This window comes from Panthera leo, chromosome A2, assembly GCF_018350215.1.
Source record: "Panthera leo isolate Ple1 chromosome A2, P.leo_Ple1_pat1.1, whole genome shotgun sequence".
Taxonomy (NCBI): Eukaryota; Metazoa; Chordata; class Mammalia; order Carnivora; family Felidae; genus Panthera; species Panthera leo.
In genome coordinates, this window is record NC_056680.1 from 11,085,771 (window position 1) to 11,101,887 (window position 16,117).

The window sequence follows — 16,117 nt, forward strand, 5'->3', positions numbered from 1 at the left end:
CTTTTGCCTTAGTGTTCCTCTTTTTTTCTGTTTTACTATTGTCCATAAGTTTGCCCTCTATATCACTGATTCGCTGCTCTGCTTTACGCATCCTTGCCAACGTGGCATCCATTCAAGATTGCATCTCATTTATAGCATTTTTTAATTTTTTATTTTTTTTAATGTTTATTTATTTTTGAGAGACAGAGTGTAAGCAGGGGAGGGGCAGAGAGAGAGAGAAAGACACAGAATCTGAAGAGGCTCCAGGTTCTGAGCTGTCAGCACAGAGCCCAACACAAGACTCGAACTCACAAGCCATGAGATCATGACCTGAGCCGAAATCAGACACTGAACTGACTGAGCCACCCAGGCGCCCCTCATTTATAGCATTTTTAGTTTCATCCTGACTAGCTTTTACATCTTTTATCTCAGAAGAAAGGGATTCTTTGCTTTTTTCATTCCCAGCTAGTATTCTTATTATCGCAATTCTAAATTATGGATAGACATCTTGCTTGCATCTGTGTTGATTAAGTCCCTGGCTATCATTTCTTCCTGTTCTTTCTTTTGGGGTAAATTTCTTCATTTAGTCATTTTGGAGGAATAAAAATAATTAATAAAATTTAGAAAATAAATAAAAATTAAAAAATTTAAAACAACACAAAAAAAATCAAATAAAGGTTGCTAGCTCCTAGGTGTGTTTTGTTCTCGTTGTTGAAAGAAGCATGATAGAATAGAGAAAAAAGAGAATGAAAAGAAAAGGGAAAAAATGTAAAACATTTGGAAATTTTTAAAAAATGAATACAGTAAAATAGAATAAAAAGAAATGATGTAAGTAAAACAGGATCTTAAAAAATTTACAAAAAAACTAAAAAATATAATAGAAAAAATTAAAGAAAATCTTTTTTATAAAAACAGAAAATAAAAATAAATGTTTTCTTTCTGTATTCAAGAATAAGAAAACAAAAGAAAAAGAAAAACATTGAATAGATGGACCAATGAACAGAGTGAAATACGATAGAAATTATATCGTTTCCCCAAGATGTCAAACTATGAAGCACTTTATAGTCTTTATAGCAGAGAGACTTGTGTTATTCCTCTAGAGCATGGTTGGTGCAGTTGGTCAGGGCTTGGTGTAACAGCTCTGTTGTCCACTAGATGGTGCTGCTTAGCTTACTGGAGTGGATTGTTGTGTGTGCATGCACAGTGGATTGTTGTGTATGTGCATCACCCAGCCACCCAGTCTCTAGTATCAGAACTCTGTGCTCTTGCCCACCAGCAATCAAGCATCCCTCCCTTGTCTCCAGCTTCCATCAACTCCCTGCTTCTACACTGTCCGCATCCAAGCTGTCAGCCTGCCAAGCAGCACCTCCCTCCCAAGTTTTATCTCAGATGGGGCTGTGTTTCCAAACCTCTCACTTCTGTGTCCCCTGCAGCTTTGACCTGCTCAGACCTTCTGGGGGAGGGTCTCACCAAGCAATGGCCAAGTGTCAGCCCACCCCCAGGAAGGTTTGTGCACCTGTGCTGCTGCAGATGCCCAGAGACTGTGGCTGGGTGCCTGCCCAGCCCAGAAAAAGTTTATGCAATCACGTAGCAGCAGCATTCCAGGGATCTTGGTAAATCACAACACATCCAGCACCCGGCTTCACCCTTAATGTCCTTGTTCCAACACCAGCACATGTGGCTTTTCTCCGGGTCTGCTGGGACCTTTGCCTGTGGGGTGGCCACACAGCCTATACCAAATGTCCTCTCAGTTGGAGAACCACCTCTCCCCGTGTGGCCTAAGGATCCCGCGGACCTCTCTGTCTGCTCCTGGAGATTCACCCTTCCCACCAAAGCGCTACCAGGTATCAAGCTGCAGAGTTTCAGACTCTATGCTCCCCTGTTTATAGAGTTTTAATGGTATTTAAACCCTCTCTTTTCTCCTTTCTCCTTTCTCCCTTTCTTATTAATTCTCTTACAGGTCTTTCCACTCTCTCTTTCTTTCCAGCTGCTGTCAGGGGGAATGTTTTTCCTGTACTCTCCCCCCTGTCTCTGTCCTCTCTCCACAAGCAAAAATAGCTCCCTACCCTCCCTGGCTTCTCTCTCCCCTAGTTCACCTCTCTGCACTGTGTTCCTGCTGAGTTCTGTCGTTCAAGTCGCGCATATTGTTGTGTCAATCCTCAGATCAATTTTCTAGGTGTGCAAGATGGTTTGGTGTTGATATGGCTGCGTTTCAGGGACAAGAGAGACAAAAACTTCCATGCTGCTCCACCATCTTGGCCCCTCCCCTATCCATAAGTCCATTTAAATATAATACAAGAAAGTGTACAAAAGCTTTAAAGCTTTATTATATAATTGTAAAAATGTAATCAACCAGAAACCTCTTTTTCCTTATTTCCAATGATGATGTGGGCTAATAAACCTAATTCAAGCAGATGTTGTTAGGAATAAATACAGTGGTTGAAAATATTTGGTGAGTCCAAGAACACTTTAGTGAGTAGTGAGTGGATGCACATATGTGTGTGTGTGTGTGCATTTGTACATTATTTCATACAAATACACTCTTATATAAGAATGCATAACACAAACTCAGTAATGCCATCTTTTATGTTGAAAGGAAATTTAGGTGGGATATAAATGAAACCAGAAAATGTTTGAATTAGCACAGAATTAAAAGAATGTAGAAACTTAGACACAAAATTTAAAGTAGAATGGGCTAACTTAATTTAATAGTAAATTACTTTTTCTTATCATAATGTGCAAAAGACCTCAAAGTCAGGATTCATATTTAAATATAAACTCATGGGGTTCATTGATAGAGTATGTGACTCTTTATTTTCTAAGATTTTTTTTACCAATAATTACTTTTTTACCAATAATTACAATAAATAAAATTTATCGCCAAATTGGTTTACATACAACACCCAGTGCTCATCCCAACAGGTGCCCTCCTCAATGCCCATCACCCATTTTCCCCTCTCCCCCATGCCCCATCAACCCTCAGTTTGTTCTCAGTATTTAAGGGTCTCTTATGATTTGCCTCCTTCCCTCTTTGTAACTCTTTCCCCCTTTCCCCTCCCCCTGGTCTTCTGTTAAGTTTCTCAGGATCCACAAAAGAGTGAAAACATATGGTATCTGTCTTTCTCTGCCTGACTTATTTCACTTAGCATAACACTTTCGAGTTCCATCCACGTTGCTGCACATGGCCAGATTTCATTCTTTCTCACTGCCAAGTAGGATTCCATTGTGTACATAAACCACGATTTCTTTATCCATTCGTCAGTTGATGGACATTTAGGCTCTTTCCATCATTTGGCTATTGTTGAAACGCTGCTGTAAACATTGGGGTACAAGTGCCCCTATGCATCAGCACTCCTGCATCCCTTGGGTAAATTCCTAGCAGTACTATTGGTGGGTCATAGGGTAGATCTGTTTTTAATTTTTCAAGGAACGTCCACACTGTTTTCCAGAGCAGCTGCACCACTGCATTCCCACCAACAGTGCAAAAGTGATCCCACTTCTCCACATCCTCGCCAGCATCTATAGTCTCCTGATTTGTTCATTTTAGCCACTCTGACTGGCATGAGGTGATATCTCATTCGATATCAGATCGGATCCGGTTCGATATCCAGATCTGAAATTGCTGCAGCTAAGGTCAGAGAGGTTTTTCCTGCTTTCTCCTCTAGGGTTTTGATGGTTTCCTGTCTCACATTCAGGTCCTTAATCCATTTTGAGTTTATTTTTGTGAATGGTGTAAGAAAGTGGTGTCGTTTCATTCTTCTGCATGTTGCTGTCCAGTTCTCCCAGCACCATTTGTTAAAAAGACTGCCTTTTTTCCATTGGATAATTTTTCCTTCTTTGTCAAAGATTAGTAACATAGTGTTGGAAGTTCTAGCATCAGCAATCAGACAACAAAGTGAAATCAAAGGCATCAAAACTGTCAAAGATGAAGTCAAGCTTTCACTTTTTGCGGATGACATGATACTATACATGGAAAACCCAATAGACTCCACCAAAAGTCTGCTAGAACTGATACATGAATTCAGCAAAGTCGCAGGATACAAAATTAATGTGCAGAAATCAGTTTCATTTTTATACACCAATAATGAAGCAACAGAAAGACAAATAAAGAAACTGATCTCATTCACAATTGCACCAAGAATCACAAAATACCTAGGAATAAACCTAACCAAAGATGTAAAAGACCTGTATGCTGAAACCTATAGAAACCTTATGAAGGAAATTGAAGAAGATACAAAGAAATGGAAAAACATTCCATGCTCATGGGTTGGAAGAATAAATATTGTTAAAATGTCAATACTACCCAAAACTATCTACACATTCAATGCAATCCCAATCAAAACTGCACCAGTATTCTTCTCAAAGCTAGAACAAGCAATCCTAAAATTTGTATGGAACCACAAAAGACCCCAAATAGCCAAAGTAATATTGAAGAAGAAGACTAAAGAGGGAGGCATCACAATCCCAGACCTTAGCCTCTACTACAAAGCTTTAATCATCAGACAGTATGGTATTGGCACAAAAACAAACACATAGACCAATGTAATAGAATAGAGACTCCAGAATTGGACCTAAGATCTTATTTTTAAGCTATCTGTACACCCAAGTGTTTCTTGAACTCACAACCCCGAGTTCAAGAGTCATGCACTCACAGACTTAGCCAGGTGCCTTGAGCATGGGTCTCTTGATCTCAGGGTCATGAGTTAGAGCCCCCACATTTAGCAAGAGATAACTTTTGAAATAGATGATAGATAGATAGATAGATAGATAGATAGAATCACATTTATATTTTTATCAATGAGGAGTTCACTTTTTCCATTCCATTTAAGCAATAGGGCAGACGCTCCAATTTGACTTTTTTTCTTCCAGTTAAGGTTGGATTTCAACACAAAATGCCCTTACTCAAGAGAAGAGAAATGAATTAACTGAGAGACTAAAATTCATTTTCCTCCAAAACAATTTTATTGGATGAATGTCTATATTATATTCCCTTTAGTGCCATTACAAATTACCACACAAGAAGTTCACAAGAAACAAATTTATGCTTTTGCAGTTTAGAGGTTAGAGACCTGAAGTATCCATGGGCTAAAATCAAGATGTCTGTAGGGCCTGGTTCCTTCATGGATGCTCCAGGAGAGACTATTTTCTTCCCTATTGTGGTTTCTAGGGACAACAAACATTCTTTGCCTTATTGCCCTTTCTGCATCTTGAAAGCCAGCAATGTGGTGTCCTCACATCTCTCTCTGATCCAACTACTCTCCCTTCCTCTCCAACATTTGAAACACCATGGTGATTACGTTAGTTCCACTACATAGTATTGGCCAATCTTAGTTTAAGGTCAGCTAATTAGAAGCCTTGCTCCAGGGGCACCTGGGTGGCTCAGTCAGTTGAGTGTCCGACTTCTGCTCAGGTCATGATCTCACAGTTTGTGGGTGCGAGCCCCGCATCAGGCTCTGTGCTGATCTCTTGCTCAGAGCCTGGAGCCTGCTTCAGATTCTGTGTCTCCTTCTCTCTCTGCCCCTACCCCTGCTCACACTTTGTCTCACTCTGTTTCTCAAAAATAAATAAATGTGAAAAAAAATCTTTTTTAAAAAAAAGAAGCCTTGCTCCATTTGTTACTTCAATCTCGCCCCATACTATAAAAAATAACATATTCAAAGTTTCTAGGATTTAGAATGTGGAAAATATCAGGAGGCTCTCATTCTGCCTGCTAGAAAGTCTTCTCCAAAAGTATTTTATTTGATGTCACTCCAAGGCCCTTAAATAAAAGGAACAAACAGAATTTATCACAGCCCCTAGAATGACCGGATGCACTTGTCATTCCAAATTCTATGCAAACACAACTTGCTTTGTGAAGAAGACCTACAACCACCTGCCCCTTGATCTATCCCAGGACCGCAGCCTTGCTACTCAAAGAGGTCCTCAAATCAGGACCTGAAGCATCAACATTGCTCAGGAGCTTGTTAGACACACCGTATCTTGAGCCCACCAGCACCTGCAAAATCAGAATCTGCATTTAAACTAGGATCCTAGGTGATTCGTATGCACCTTGAAGTTGGAGAAGCACTGGGCTAGAGTAGGTTTTCACACATTCTCAATTTGGCCTTTGAGGCAGGATGATGATTTGTGTTGGGAGCTGTCCTGCTCACCACAGGTGTTTAGTAGCATCCCTCAGACATTGTCAAATACCCCCAGGGGGAAAGACTCATCTCTGGGTGGGAACCATGGGCACAGAGTTTGAAAAATGGAGCACCCTGACAGAATCCAATCAACAGCTACCCCTTTCTGAAACCATAACCTTGAGAAGATCACTAAATTCTTCAAGCCCCATTTCTCCATGGGGAATGGAGTTCACAACAGTATTCCTCACAGAATGAACTTTTATAAAGATTAAATCAGGCAATTCCTAGAAGCTGCTAAACTCAGATAATAGTGCATAAAAACATCTAAATATATCTCTTACAATAAACAAACATTTTATAATGGCATTTTAAGTACTGGCTCTGAACTTGTGATATAAGTATGAAATCCCTAATTGTTTTTGCAAAATTGTCATGAAGCCCATGGGTGTAGTGCCCAAGGTTTTATATCAAAGGAAAAACTTAACATCTCTGTTGAAAAGGGGAAAAGTTACTTTCTAGAGATGTCAGGGGCTGTGTCTCCACCACAATCAATGCTTTGAAGAATCCAAGGGACCTAGTCAAGATCAGTTTCTCAGTCTCCAACAAGAGAAAATGTTCACTCTGGATTGGGATAAGGTGCTGGGAGTTCAGATCTCTGAAAGGCAGCAGAAGTAATAGAAAAAGAGTAAGAAAGACTGGCTTCAAATGGCTTATCACCTGGTCTCCTAGGAACAGGAATTCAACGGGAATAATTTCCTTTCTGTCCACACGGGTGTCCCACAGGGGAATCACATGCCTCAAGGTGGGAGAAACAACAGTGAAATGTGCCTAATAAGCAGACCTAAGAGGCTGTAAATACCTCCTCTGCTGCAGCTGCACAGTGTGTACAACATCAGGCTGGACAAGACCTGGTCATTTCTTTTGCAGTCCTAAGTCTGGATGGGACACCGAAGTTTGACCCATCCTTGCTCTCACATCTGGAGACAGAGCTTCAATCCACCATCCAACGAGATAGGTATATTTTGATTTCCATGCAGAGACCTTCCTCTCAGAGACCCCATCTAGATGAGCTTTACATCCCAGTAAGTGCTGCAGGAGAAGGTCAAGAGAATGAAAGTCAAGAACATTTTCCTGAGGTCACCTGAGAGCCAATCTAGCCTAGCCAGAGCTGAGAGTTTGCTGTAGTTGTTTGCTGGCTTGATTAGTAAATTGATTGATTGTTGTATTTATGATGCTATAAATAGAAGTAAAGACTGAACTCAGAAATGCAAGGTTCAACGTTAACAACTAGATGATAATAGTGGAAACTTAATTAGGGGGAGATGGGAAACATAAAAGTAGGACCTAAGACCAAGGATCTTCACAATTAACCAGGGTAGAAAAGTCAAGGATTAGCTGTGGAGGGATACACTGTGAACTGGGGACATGTCTTTTCATATTTAAGATAGGACATATTAGACTACATTTCCGTACTGATGAGAAAAATCCAGATGAAAGAATTCTCCCAAGTACGTCCTGCAAAAGGGGTACATGAAACATACATATCACTGTACCTTCTCTCTTGAGTATTCAAATGAAATTTTGTAGGGGCACCTGGGTGGCTTAATTGGTTGAGTGACCTACTGTTCATTTTGGCTCAGGTTATGATCTCAGAGTGCGTGGGATCAAGCCCCTTAGTTGGGCTCTACACTGACAACACAGAGCCTATTTGTGATTTTCTCCCCCCGCCTCTGCCCCTCCCTCAGTTATGCTTTCCTTCCATATCTGTCAAAATAAGCAATTAAACATTTTTTAAAAGAAGATTTTAAATGTATTATGTGAAAATGGTATGCTAATGAGCTCCCTTCACAATTAGCTCATTACCTGTGAGCCTGAATATATTCTGGGTTAGCTAGCCACCCACTTTCTCTATTGAAAATTGTCTGTGGAAGTCCTTGGAGTTTGTATAGTGGGGTTGGAATGGTTTTATTCCTGTTTTTTGTTTCATTTTTCCTAAAAAAGAATTGGCATTTATTTCACCCACTTAGCTACTTGCCATTTCTTTTTTATGGATGCGTAGATGTATTTGAGCAGAATGTGTGAGAGTGTATAAATTTTGAGTGGTCAAGTCTGACTTAGTCATAATGTATGCCCTCCACTGTTTTTTCTCTTTTTATTCATTTATTTCTTTTTTTTGCTGAAATAATAGTTCTGTCACCTTAATAGTCTTCCCTTGTGATGAACTGCTTTCCACAAAATGAAAGTAAATATCCTTCTCATAAATCCCCCCCTTATATATATATTTCTAACTAGTTTTCAGCTCTCTGTATTTCTTACTTATTTCTAAAATAGAAATTCCATCACTTGGAAGGCATTCTTCCACGTTTGACTAAGAATCACTTTTACCTTCCATAAGCATACCTGGCCCATCTATCTTTATGTGAGATGAATTTAAACCTTATGTATCACTTACTCTCCACATAAAAGACTTTTCATTTTCTGTTATTCCCAAGTCCTTAGCGATCTAATATAGAGTTGGACCCACGACAGTATCACTTAATTATTACTCTTTTAAATCCTTTGGTTCAGAAGTTGGTTTGGGGTCTTCCTTCAATTTTGTTTCGTGCAGTGGTTTTGAACCATTCTGCTTAACCAAAGTGCCTCTTTCTTTCAACAGAAGAACTTAGAAACCTAAGTTTCTCTTTCTTTCAAAAGTCTTCATTTATTTTCAAACTTTTCTGTGTTATGCACACAAACATATTCACACACTTTCAATTCAAGTGTACGAAGACACTCATGCGTATCATAAATACTCTTTATGTTCTGCACAATCTTTTTTCCTAGCTCTTCTCCCCCAGGCCTTCTGAGTCAGTAGTAACTTACACGTGTTTTTCTAGTCAACCAGTGTGATGCTGATTCATTAGTTCTTTTTTCTTTTAAAGATTTTATTTTTAAGCCATCTCTATATCCAACGTGGGGCTCGAACTCACAACCCCAAGATCAAGAGTCACACATTCCACCAACTGAGCCATTCATGATTCATGATTTCAACACCTGCATGATATTTCATGGTGTGGCTGTGCCATTTACACTTTTGATGGTCTTTCATATTTTTTCTCATTAAAGTACTATTATATCAATGCTACAAAACCTTTTTAAATGGTTAAAGCCATGGTTTTCAACAAAAGGTGATTTTGTCCCCCAGAGGATATTGAGAAATATTCAAAGACATTTTGGGCTGTCACAACAGGCCAGGGATGTTCTAAACATTCCACAGTGCATTTGACACTCCCACCACAGAGAAAGATCTGGCCCAAAATGTCCATAGTGCAGAGACTGAGAAACCCTGACTTAAAGAATATCTGTATTTTTTTAAAGATTTTATTTTTTAAAAGTAATCTCTACACCCAACATAGGACTTGAACTTACAACCCTGGGATCAAGAGTCACATGCTCTACCAACTGAACCAGCCAGGCACCCAAAGAATGTCTGTATTTTTAATATTTTTAACTGTCTTCAGAGCCTCCCCAAGATACTGTAACACTTCACAATTCTGAGTGCAAAATTAGAAAGTGCCCCTTTGCTACTTATTTAAAATTTTCAACCCCACTCAATGTGACAGCCTTTTGAGTGTTTTCTCAGGGTGATGGGTGTGAAAGAGATTTCTTGTTGGTTTTTTAAACTACTAATGAACTCAAGCAAAGATTCATATATTCGATCACCGTGTTCATTTGCCTATTATTATTATATGTCCACAAATTATATGTTTATTTTTCTATAATTATCAGCATTTCAAATCGTTGTTGTAAATCAGTTTCTCTGTTGACTTTCATTAGGTACTTCGGGCCATAAAATAGTTTTAAATTTGTTTAGTTAAATGTATCTATCTTCTTGCTTCTGAGAGTTTTTTCTGCCTTAATTACAATGTTTTCCCACCTGTAGATTTTATATGTAATTTTCTAGATGTGCATCTAAAATGGAATGGTTACTCTTACACTGGGGGTTTACTTAATCCTTTGGATTTTTAGTGAGATGTGTGAAATAAGGAAGCACCACACTTCCTTCCACGTAGAAAGCCTTCGTGCCAGCTTTCACTCAACAATCCAGTCTTTTCCAACTACACTTAAATGCAGCTTTGTCAAGTATTAAATGCCCACATATAATGAGACCTAATTCCACATCCATTCAACAAATACTAAAAGAGCATCTGCTGTATGCCAGAAATTTCTAAGAACTTTATATATTACACTCTTTTATTTCCAGGTCTTGTGGAGTTTTATTATTCATCTGGGTTGATTTTGTTGACTTACTGCTCCTGTAGATCATGTTTCAGTTACTGCTCAAAAATCCATTCAATTTTGGGGCCCCTGGGTGGCTCAGTCGGTTAAGCATCTGACTTCAGCTCAGGTCATGATCTCCCAGCCTGTGAGTTTGAGCTCCGCATCGGGCTCTGTGCTGACAAGCTCAGAGCCTGGAGCCTGCTTCGGATTCTGTGTCTCCCTCCTTCTCTGTCTCTCCCCGCTCACACTCTGTCTCTCTGTCTCTCAAGAATCAATAAAACATTTAAAAACATTTTTTAAAACTCCATTCAATTTTTCTTAATATGGCTGTACTGAAACTGCTCTTTTTAACCTGATTTTATTTCCTCAGTCATTCTTTGTATTTCATAGTGTCTCATTTTCTCAAATGTGTTTCTATATAAGTGCATATACACCCACATACTTTTGTAAAGAAGAAGATGAAGAGAAGTTCCTGCTCCTTTGGTAATCAACGTCACGACAGACAGGAGTGCAGCGAAACAAATGTGAGTACAAGTAATGTATTTGGATAAGTTACATGAAGATTATTCAGAGTTAGAGGATAGACTGTCATGGGGTGTGTGGGATTTCAGAGTCTGGGGAGGACTTTACGTGTTGAACAAGGAACAGAACCATGATTAGCTGTGCTCATCAGACTTGTCAAGAAAATGACTAAAACCCAAAGCCTGAGAATACCAAATACACGAAAAAACAATATGTCACATAAGACAAGTGATAAAGAGGCTTACCTCATTGTCTGTTGGACCATATAAAAACTGACTAGCCAAATGAATACGGAATACACACGGGAAAATTAAGCCTTCTGCTCTCTGCTATCTGGTAAGAAAAACGCCCATATTTTGTGCACTGTTGCTTTATTCTCTTGTTATGTTCAATCTGTGAGGTGTTTCACACCATACAGATGTCGCTAGTTTTGTCCAATGGACAAATTTATTTTTGCTGTTTAATTATTTTTGCAGGGTATAAATGGGATATAACCAAGATTGAATACCACCAGCGCCATTCTCTCTCTCTCCCTCTCTTTCTTTCTCTGTTCATTGAACCCAATTTTTTTTATGTTTTTTTACATACAGATCTGAAAGCGACCATTCCGAAATGGAGCCCTAAGACTATTTGTCCTTGGGAAGCTATGAATAGGAATTTCTGGGTACTACTTCTACCTTTTTTCTGGGAAAGGTAATGTGATGTGTTTGTATTCATATCCTAAACAGTGTGTTAAGGCAGGCAGGGGGAGGTGAGAAGGACAGAGAAGTAACACACACCAGGAAGAGTGTGCTGTGTTGTGTGTATGTGAAGCATGTGCTGTGTGTATGTGTGTGCTGTGTTTGTGTGTGTGTGTGTGTGTGTGTGTGTGTGTGTGTGCTGTGAGAGCAGTCAGAGCAGGGGTACATGGGATCCTCTATTCCAAGGCCACTGTTGTAACACACAGGCCAGACTCAATCAACAGATGATACTAAGGAGGGATGTTCAATGGACAGGACGCTGCTATAACCAAATTAATAAAGTGCAAGAGGTACATGGTGTGGTTGAGGGATTCCCTGTGTCTTGACTTTGAGCGGTTGTGAGGTCACATGGTTCTACAAATTTCACTGCAACTATCTCTCATCTCTCTCCCTCTTGTCCATTCCACTCAACACACTGGCTTCCTTCTGAGTCTTGATTCTTCTGAAAGAAGCACATCTTCAGGGCCTTTGCACTGGCCTTCCCCCTGCCAGGAAGCTTCCTGTCTTCCACTCTCTCTTCCTTGAAGTTTCTGTTCAAATGTCACCTTCTTAGCCGATCTTGACTGAAAACCCAACATAGCAGCCCATCCACTCTCTCCTTTTACCTGCTTTCATTTTCTTCATAGCCTCTGACACCAACTCAGGATAATTCAATTTTTATATATGCATATATCCTATCACAATCATTGAATTGTAGGAATTTTTGCTGTTCAGCATCCTCTACTTAATGACGTGGAAATACTGAAAACATGGTCAACACTATATATAGTCCTCAAATGCATGAAACAATTTCTTATTGAAACTGTACAATACCCAGCCTGTAGGGGAACATCCAATGTTGGGAATGAAAATTCCTAATCAGAGAGGAAATGGGATCCCCTGAAGGGGCCAAAATCCAGTCACAAAATATTGAAGTTACTTTCTTGATCAGAAAATATAAATTGTAGCCTTTGAACAATGTGGGCCATCCCCATTGATGTGAAGTTTTGTCATGTTATTTTCTCCTTTACTGGTAGTCACCTCCACCACATGGACCCAGGAAACGATACAGGAATTTCAGAATTTCTTCTTAAGGGATTTTCAGAAGAACCAGAACAGCAGCTCCTCATGTTTGGGTTTTTCCTCTCCATGTACCTGATCACTGTGTTTGGAAACCTGCTCATCATCCTGGCCGTCAGCTCTGACTCCCGCCTCCACACCCCCATGTACTTCTTCCTGGCCAACCTGTCCTTTGTAGACATCTGCTTCACGTCCACCACCGTCCCGAAGATGCTTCTGAACATCCAAACCCAGAGCAAGGTCATAACCTATGCAGGCTGCATCACACAGATGTATTTTTTCACACTCTTTGCAGGATTAGACATCTTTCTCTTGACTGTGATGGCTTATGACCGCTTTGTGGCCATCTGTTGCCCCCTGAACTACATGGTCATCATGAACCCCCGGCTCTGTGGACTGCTGGTTCTGGTGTCCTGGATCACGAGTGTCCTGCATTCCTTGTTAGAAAGCTTAATGGTGTTGCAACTGTCCTTCTGTACAGTCTTGGAAATCCCCCACTTTTTCTGTGAACTCAATCAGATGATCCAATTTGCCTGTTCTGACACCTTTCTCAATAACATGGTGATGTATTTTGGAGCTATGCTGCTGGGTGGTGGTCCCTTCATTGGGATCCTTTACTCATACTATAAGATAGTTTCCTCCATACGTGGGATCTCATCAGCTCAGGGCAAGTATAAAGCATTTTCCACCTGTGTGTCTCACCTCTCGGTTGTCTCTCTATTTTATTGTACTGGCCTGGGAGTGTACCTCAGCTCTGCTGCTACCCAGAGCTCCCACTCAAGTGCAACAGCCTCGGTGATGTACACGGTGGTCACGCCCATGCTGAACCCCTTCATCTACAGCCTGAGGAACAGAGACATAAAGGAGGCTCTGATGAGATTCTCTGGGATGGCAGCTACAAAAGGGCCAATTGTCCTGGGCTGAAGAAGTGACATGATTGCAGGGCTCCAAGCCTGAGCCAAATGTTGAGATTCTTTAATCAGACTGTGGAAGTAAAATATTCCTCTTCTGTTTTTTCCTGGAATTTCTATTTTTTTCCAACCTCTCTGTACAATTTTGTAACTTGCTTGATTAAGCTTCGTGATATCTTTGATATCCAAGAAATTTTTCCTTTGTCATTTTCCTACTCACCCAATGTTATTCCTCACCTTGGATGTGAAATATTTGGCATTTCTCATTTATTTCAAAGGACTAGATGGATATGTTAAGAATAATCTCTTTTCAGGGCACCTGGGTGGCTCAGTCGGTTTAGCGTTGGACTTCATCTCAGGTCATGGTCTCATAGTTCATGAGTTCCAGCCCCACATCGGACTCTGTGCTGATAACTCAGAGCTTGGAGCCTGCTTTCAGATTCTGTGTCTCCCTCTCTCTCTCCCCCTACCCCACTTGTTCTCTCTCTCTCTCTCCCTCTCTCTCTCAAAAATAAATAAACGTTTAAAAATTTTAAAGAATAATTTCTTCTCAAAATATATCATGGTGAGTATTTTTCTTTTGTTTGACTGAAAAAAAAGTAATGAGTGATACTACTCCTACGGAAAGTCTACTCTTGGCCACCACAGCTAGTTATGTAAGTTTATAAGAGAGAAAGATCTGAGGCCACTGTGCTTCACTCTTGTGAACATCATTCCTTTGTATGTCACTACCTTAACTGCTCTTCCTGATGATGCAGGATGTACTAGTTGTTATAGCCAATCCTGTTCCATTACACAGTTTTGTCACCATGCTTACCATAGTCATTGGCAAAAAAAAAAAAAAAAAAAAAACAAACGATAATAAAATACATGTCTCCAAGTGGAATCTACACAGAAAGACAAATATGGAAAAAACAGATTGATATAATATGGCCTTAGGGTCAAACTTGACTTTAAGTATGATGAAGCAGAATATTAAATCATACATTTATTACTATGCAAAATATTTCTTTCTCAGGCACTTCATCTACTCATTGAATTATGGAATATCAAAGTCCATTTGTAAGGTGAATTCCTTAAGATGAAAGGTGGGTGGCATGTTTGGGGTTTTATTAAATCATTTTCTGGTTTCTGTTCAAAAATTCCCAGTGCTCCATACAAATATGATTTCTTCCGTTTCTCTAAATGATGTATCTCCCACTACTTGGAATTTTGCCATAACCACTAAACGGGCAGCCGATGAGCAATATCAATATCAACCATTAAACATCCTCCTCCTAATCACTGCAAGTGATCACCTAATCCAGCAAGCATGGATTCCCGTCCAGGTATGTGATTCAGAATCACAAGTTTTGTGCAAATACGCATGTCCTTCCAGCCTTTCCATGTTATTTCAAAGGGCTTCAATTGATTCATTTTTTTAATACAGTTACATGAAATAACCTTAAGGGACAGAATAATCATAACGCTCACTTCAACTATCAGAACAAATGCCTAGAATGAAAAGAATCCGATTATGACAAATGCCCTCAGTTCCGCCTGATTTGATTATTATATCAGTTAGCTATTGCTGCATACAAAGCATCTTTTAAAAAAAAAGTCGCTTAATATAATGCCTTTATTATCGAACAGGATTGTAGAGTAGGGGGTTGTTCTGATCTCTGCTGGGCTCCTCATGAGTCTATCGTCAGGTGCAAGTCTCTGCATTGATTTTCTAAGGTTCATCCGTGATGTGAGTGGCTGTCGTGCTTTTCTGTCTTGAACCACTTTATGTCATTTTACTCCATATATATGTATATATACATATATATATATATACATATATATGTATATATATATATATATGCTAATATTCTGATCTACAAAAAAAATGACACTATCAAACGTGAATTGTCTTATTTTAATCCTACTATTTCAATATTCACATGTCAACTTTTGTTTTTTCACAGTTGGTAGCGTGAGATCTCCTGCCCCATTAGGTGTTAACTGTACACCAATTAGGCCCTGAGTCACACACCACTAGATGTTTAAATTCCAATTGGGTTTTTTTGAACATTAGCACGGGCGTTAACTATATATATTTAAAGTGTACAATTTTCGAAATTGAAAGAATTGTTGAAAAATCAGGGATACCTTCTGCATGGTGCCGTGTATATGGAACTCAGGAAGGTGCACAGTAAGTTTGAACTGCTTTGTTTGGTAATCGTTAGGACATAATGCCCCTAGCCTTCATTTTCTTCTGAAGGCAATGTGGAATAATGAACATATCGTCAAAGGATGTGGTGAGGAAAGATGACATGTGTAGAAATACTTTGTTGGGTCCAAAGAATGTTCAAGAATAAGGGTTGTGTGTATACAAATGTATGGGTATGTATGTACATTCTTCTTTCAATCACTCACATACACATATGTACATGTGTAAGACCCATAACTCTCATTATAACTCATTATAACTTACCTGTTGTGTTGAAAGCTTGAGAGAACTTGGAGGGTAAAGAAAGGAAGAGAATGAAGGTTTGCATTA

General features: G+C 39.5%; 1 protein-coding gene across 1 annotated transcript; it reads left to right on the forward strand.

Moving 5' to 3' along the window:
- Positions 1–12,643: 12,643 nt before the first annotated feature.
- Positions 12,644–13,606, forward strand: LOC122214088 (olfactory receptor-like protein OLF4). The gene has a single exon (XM_042928732.1). It carries the CDS (start codon positions 12,653–12,655, stop codon positions 13,604–13,606), a length of 954 nt encoding a protein of 317 aa, XP_042784666.1. The 5' UTR covers positions 12,644–12,652.
- Positions 13,607–16,117: the final 2,511 nt, after the last annotated feature.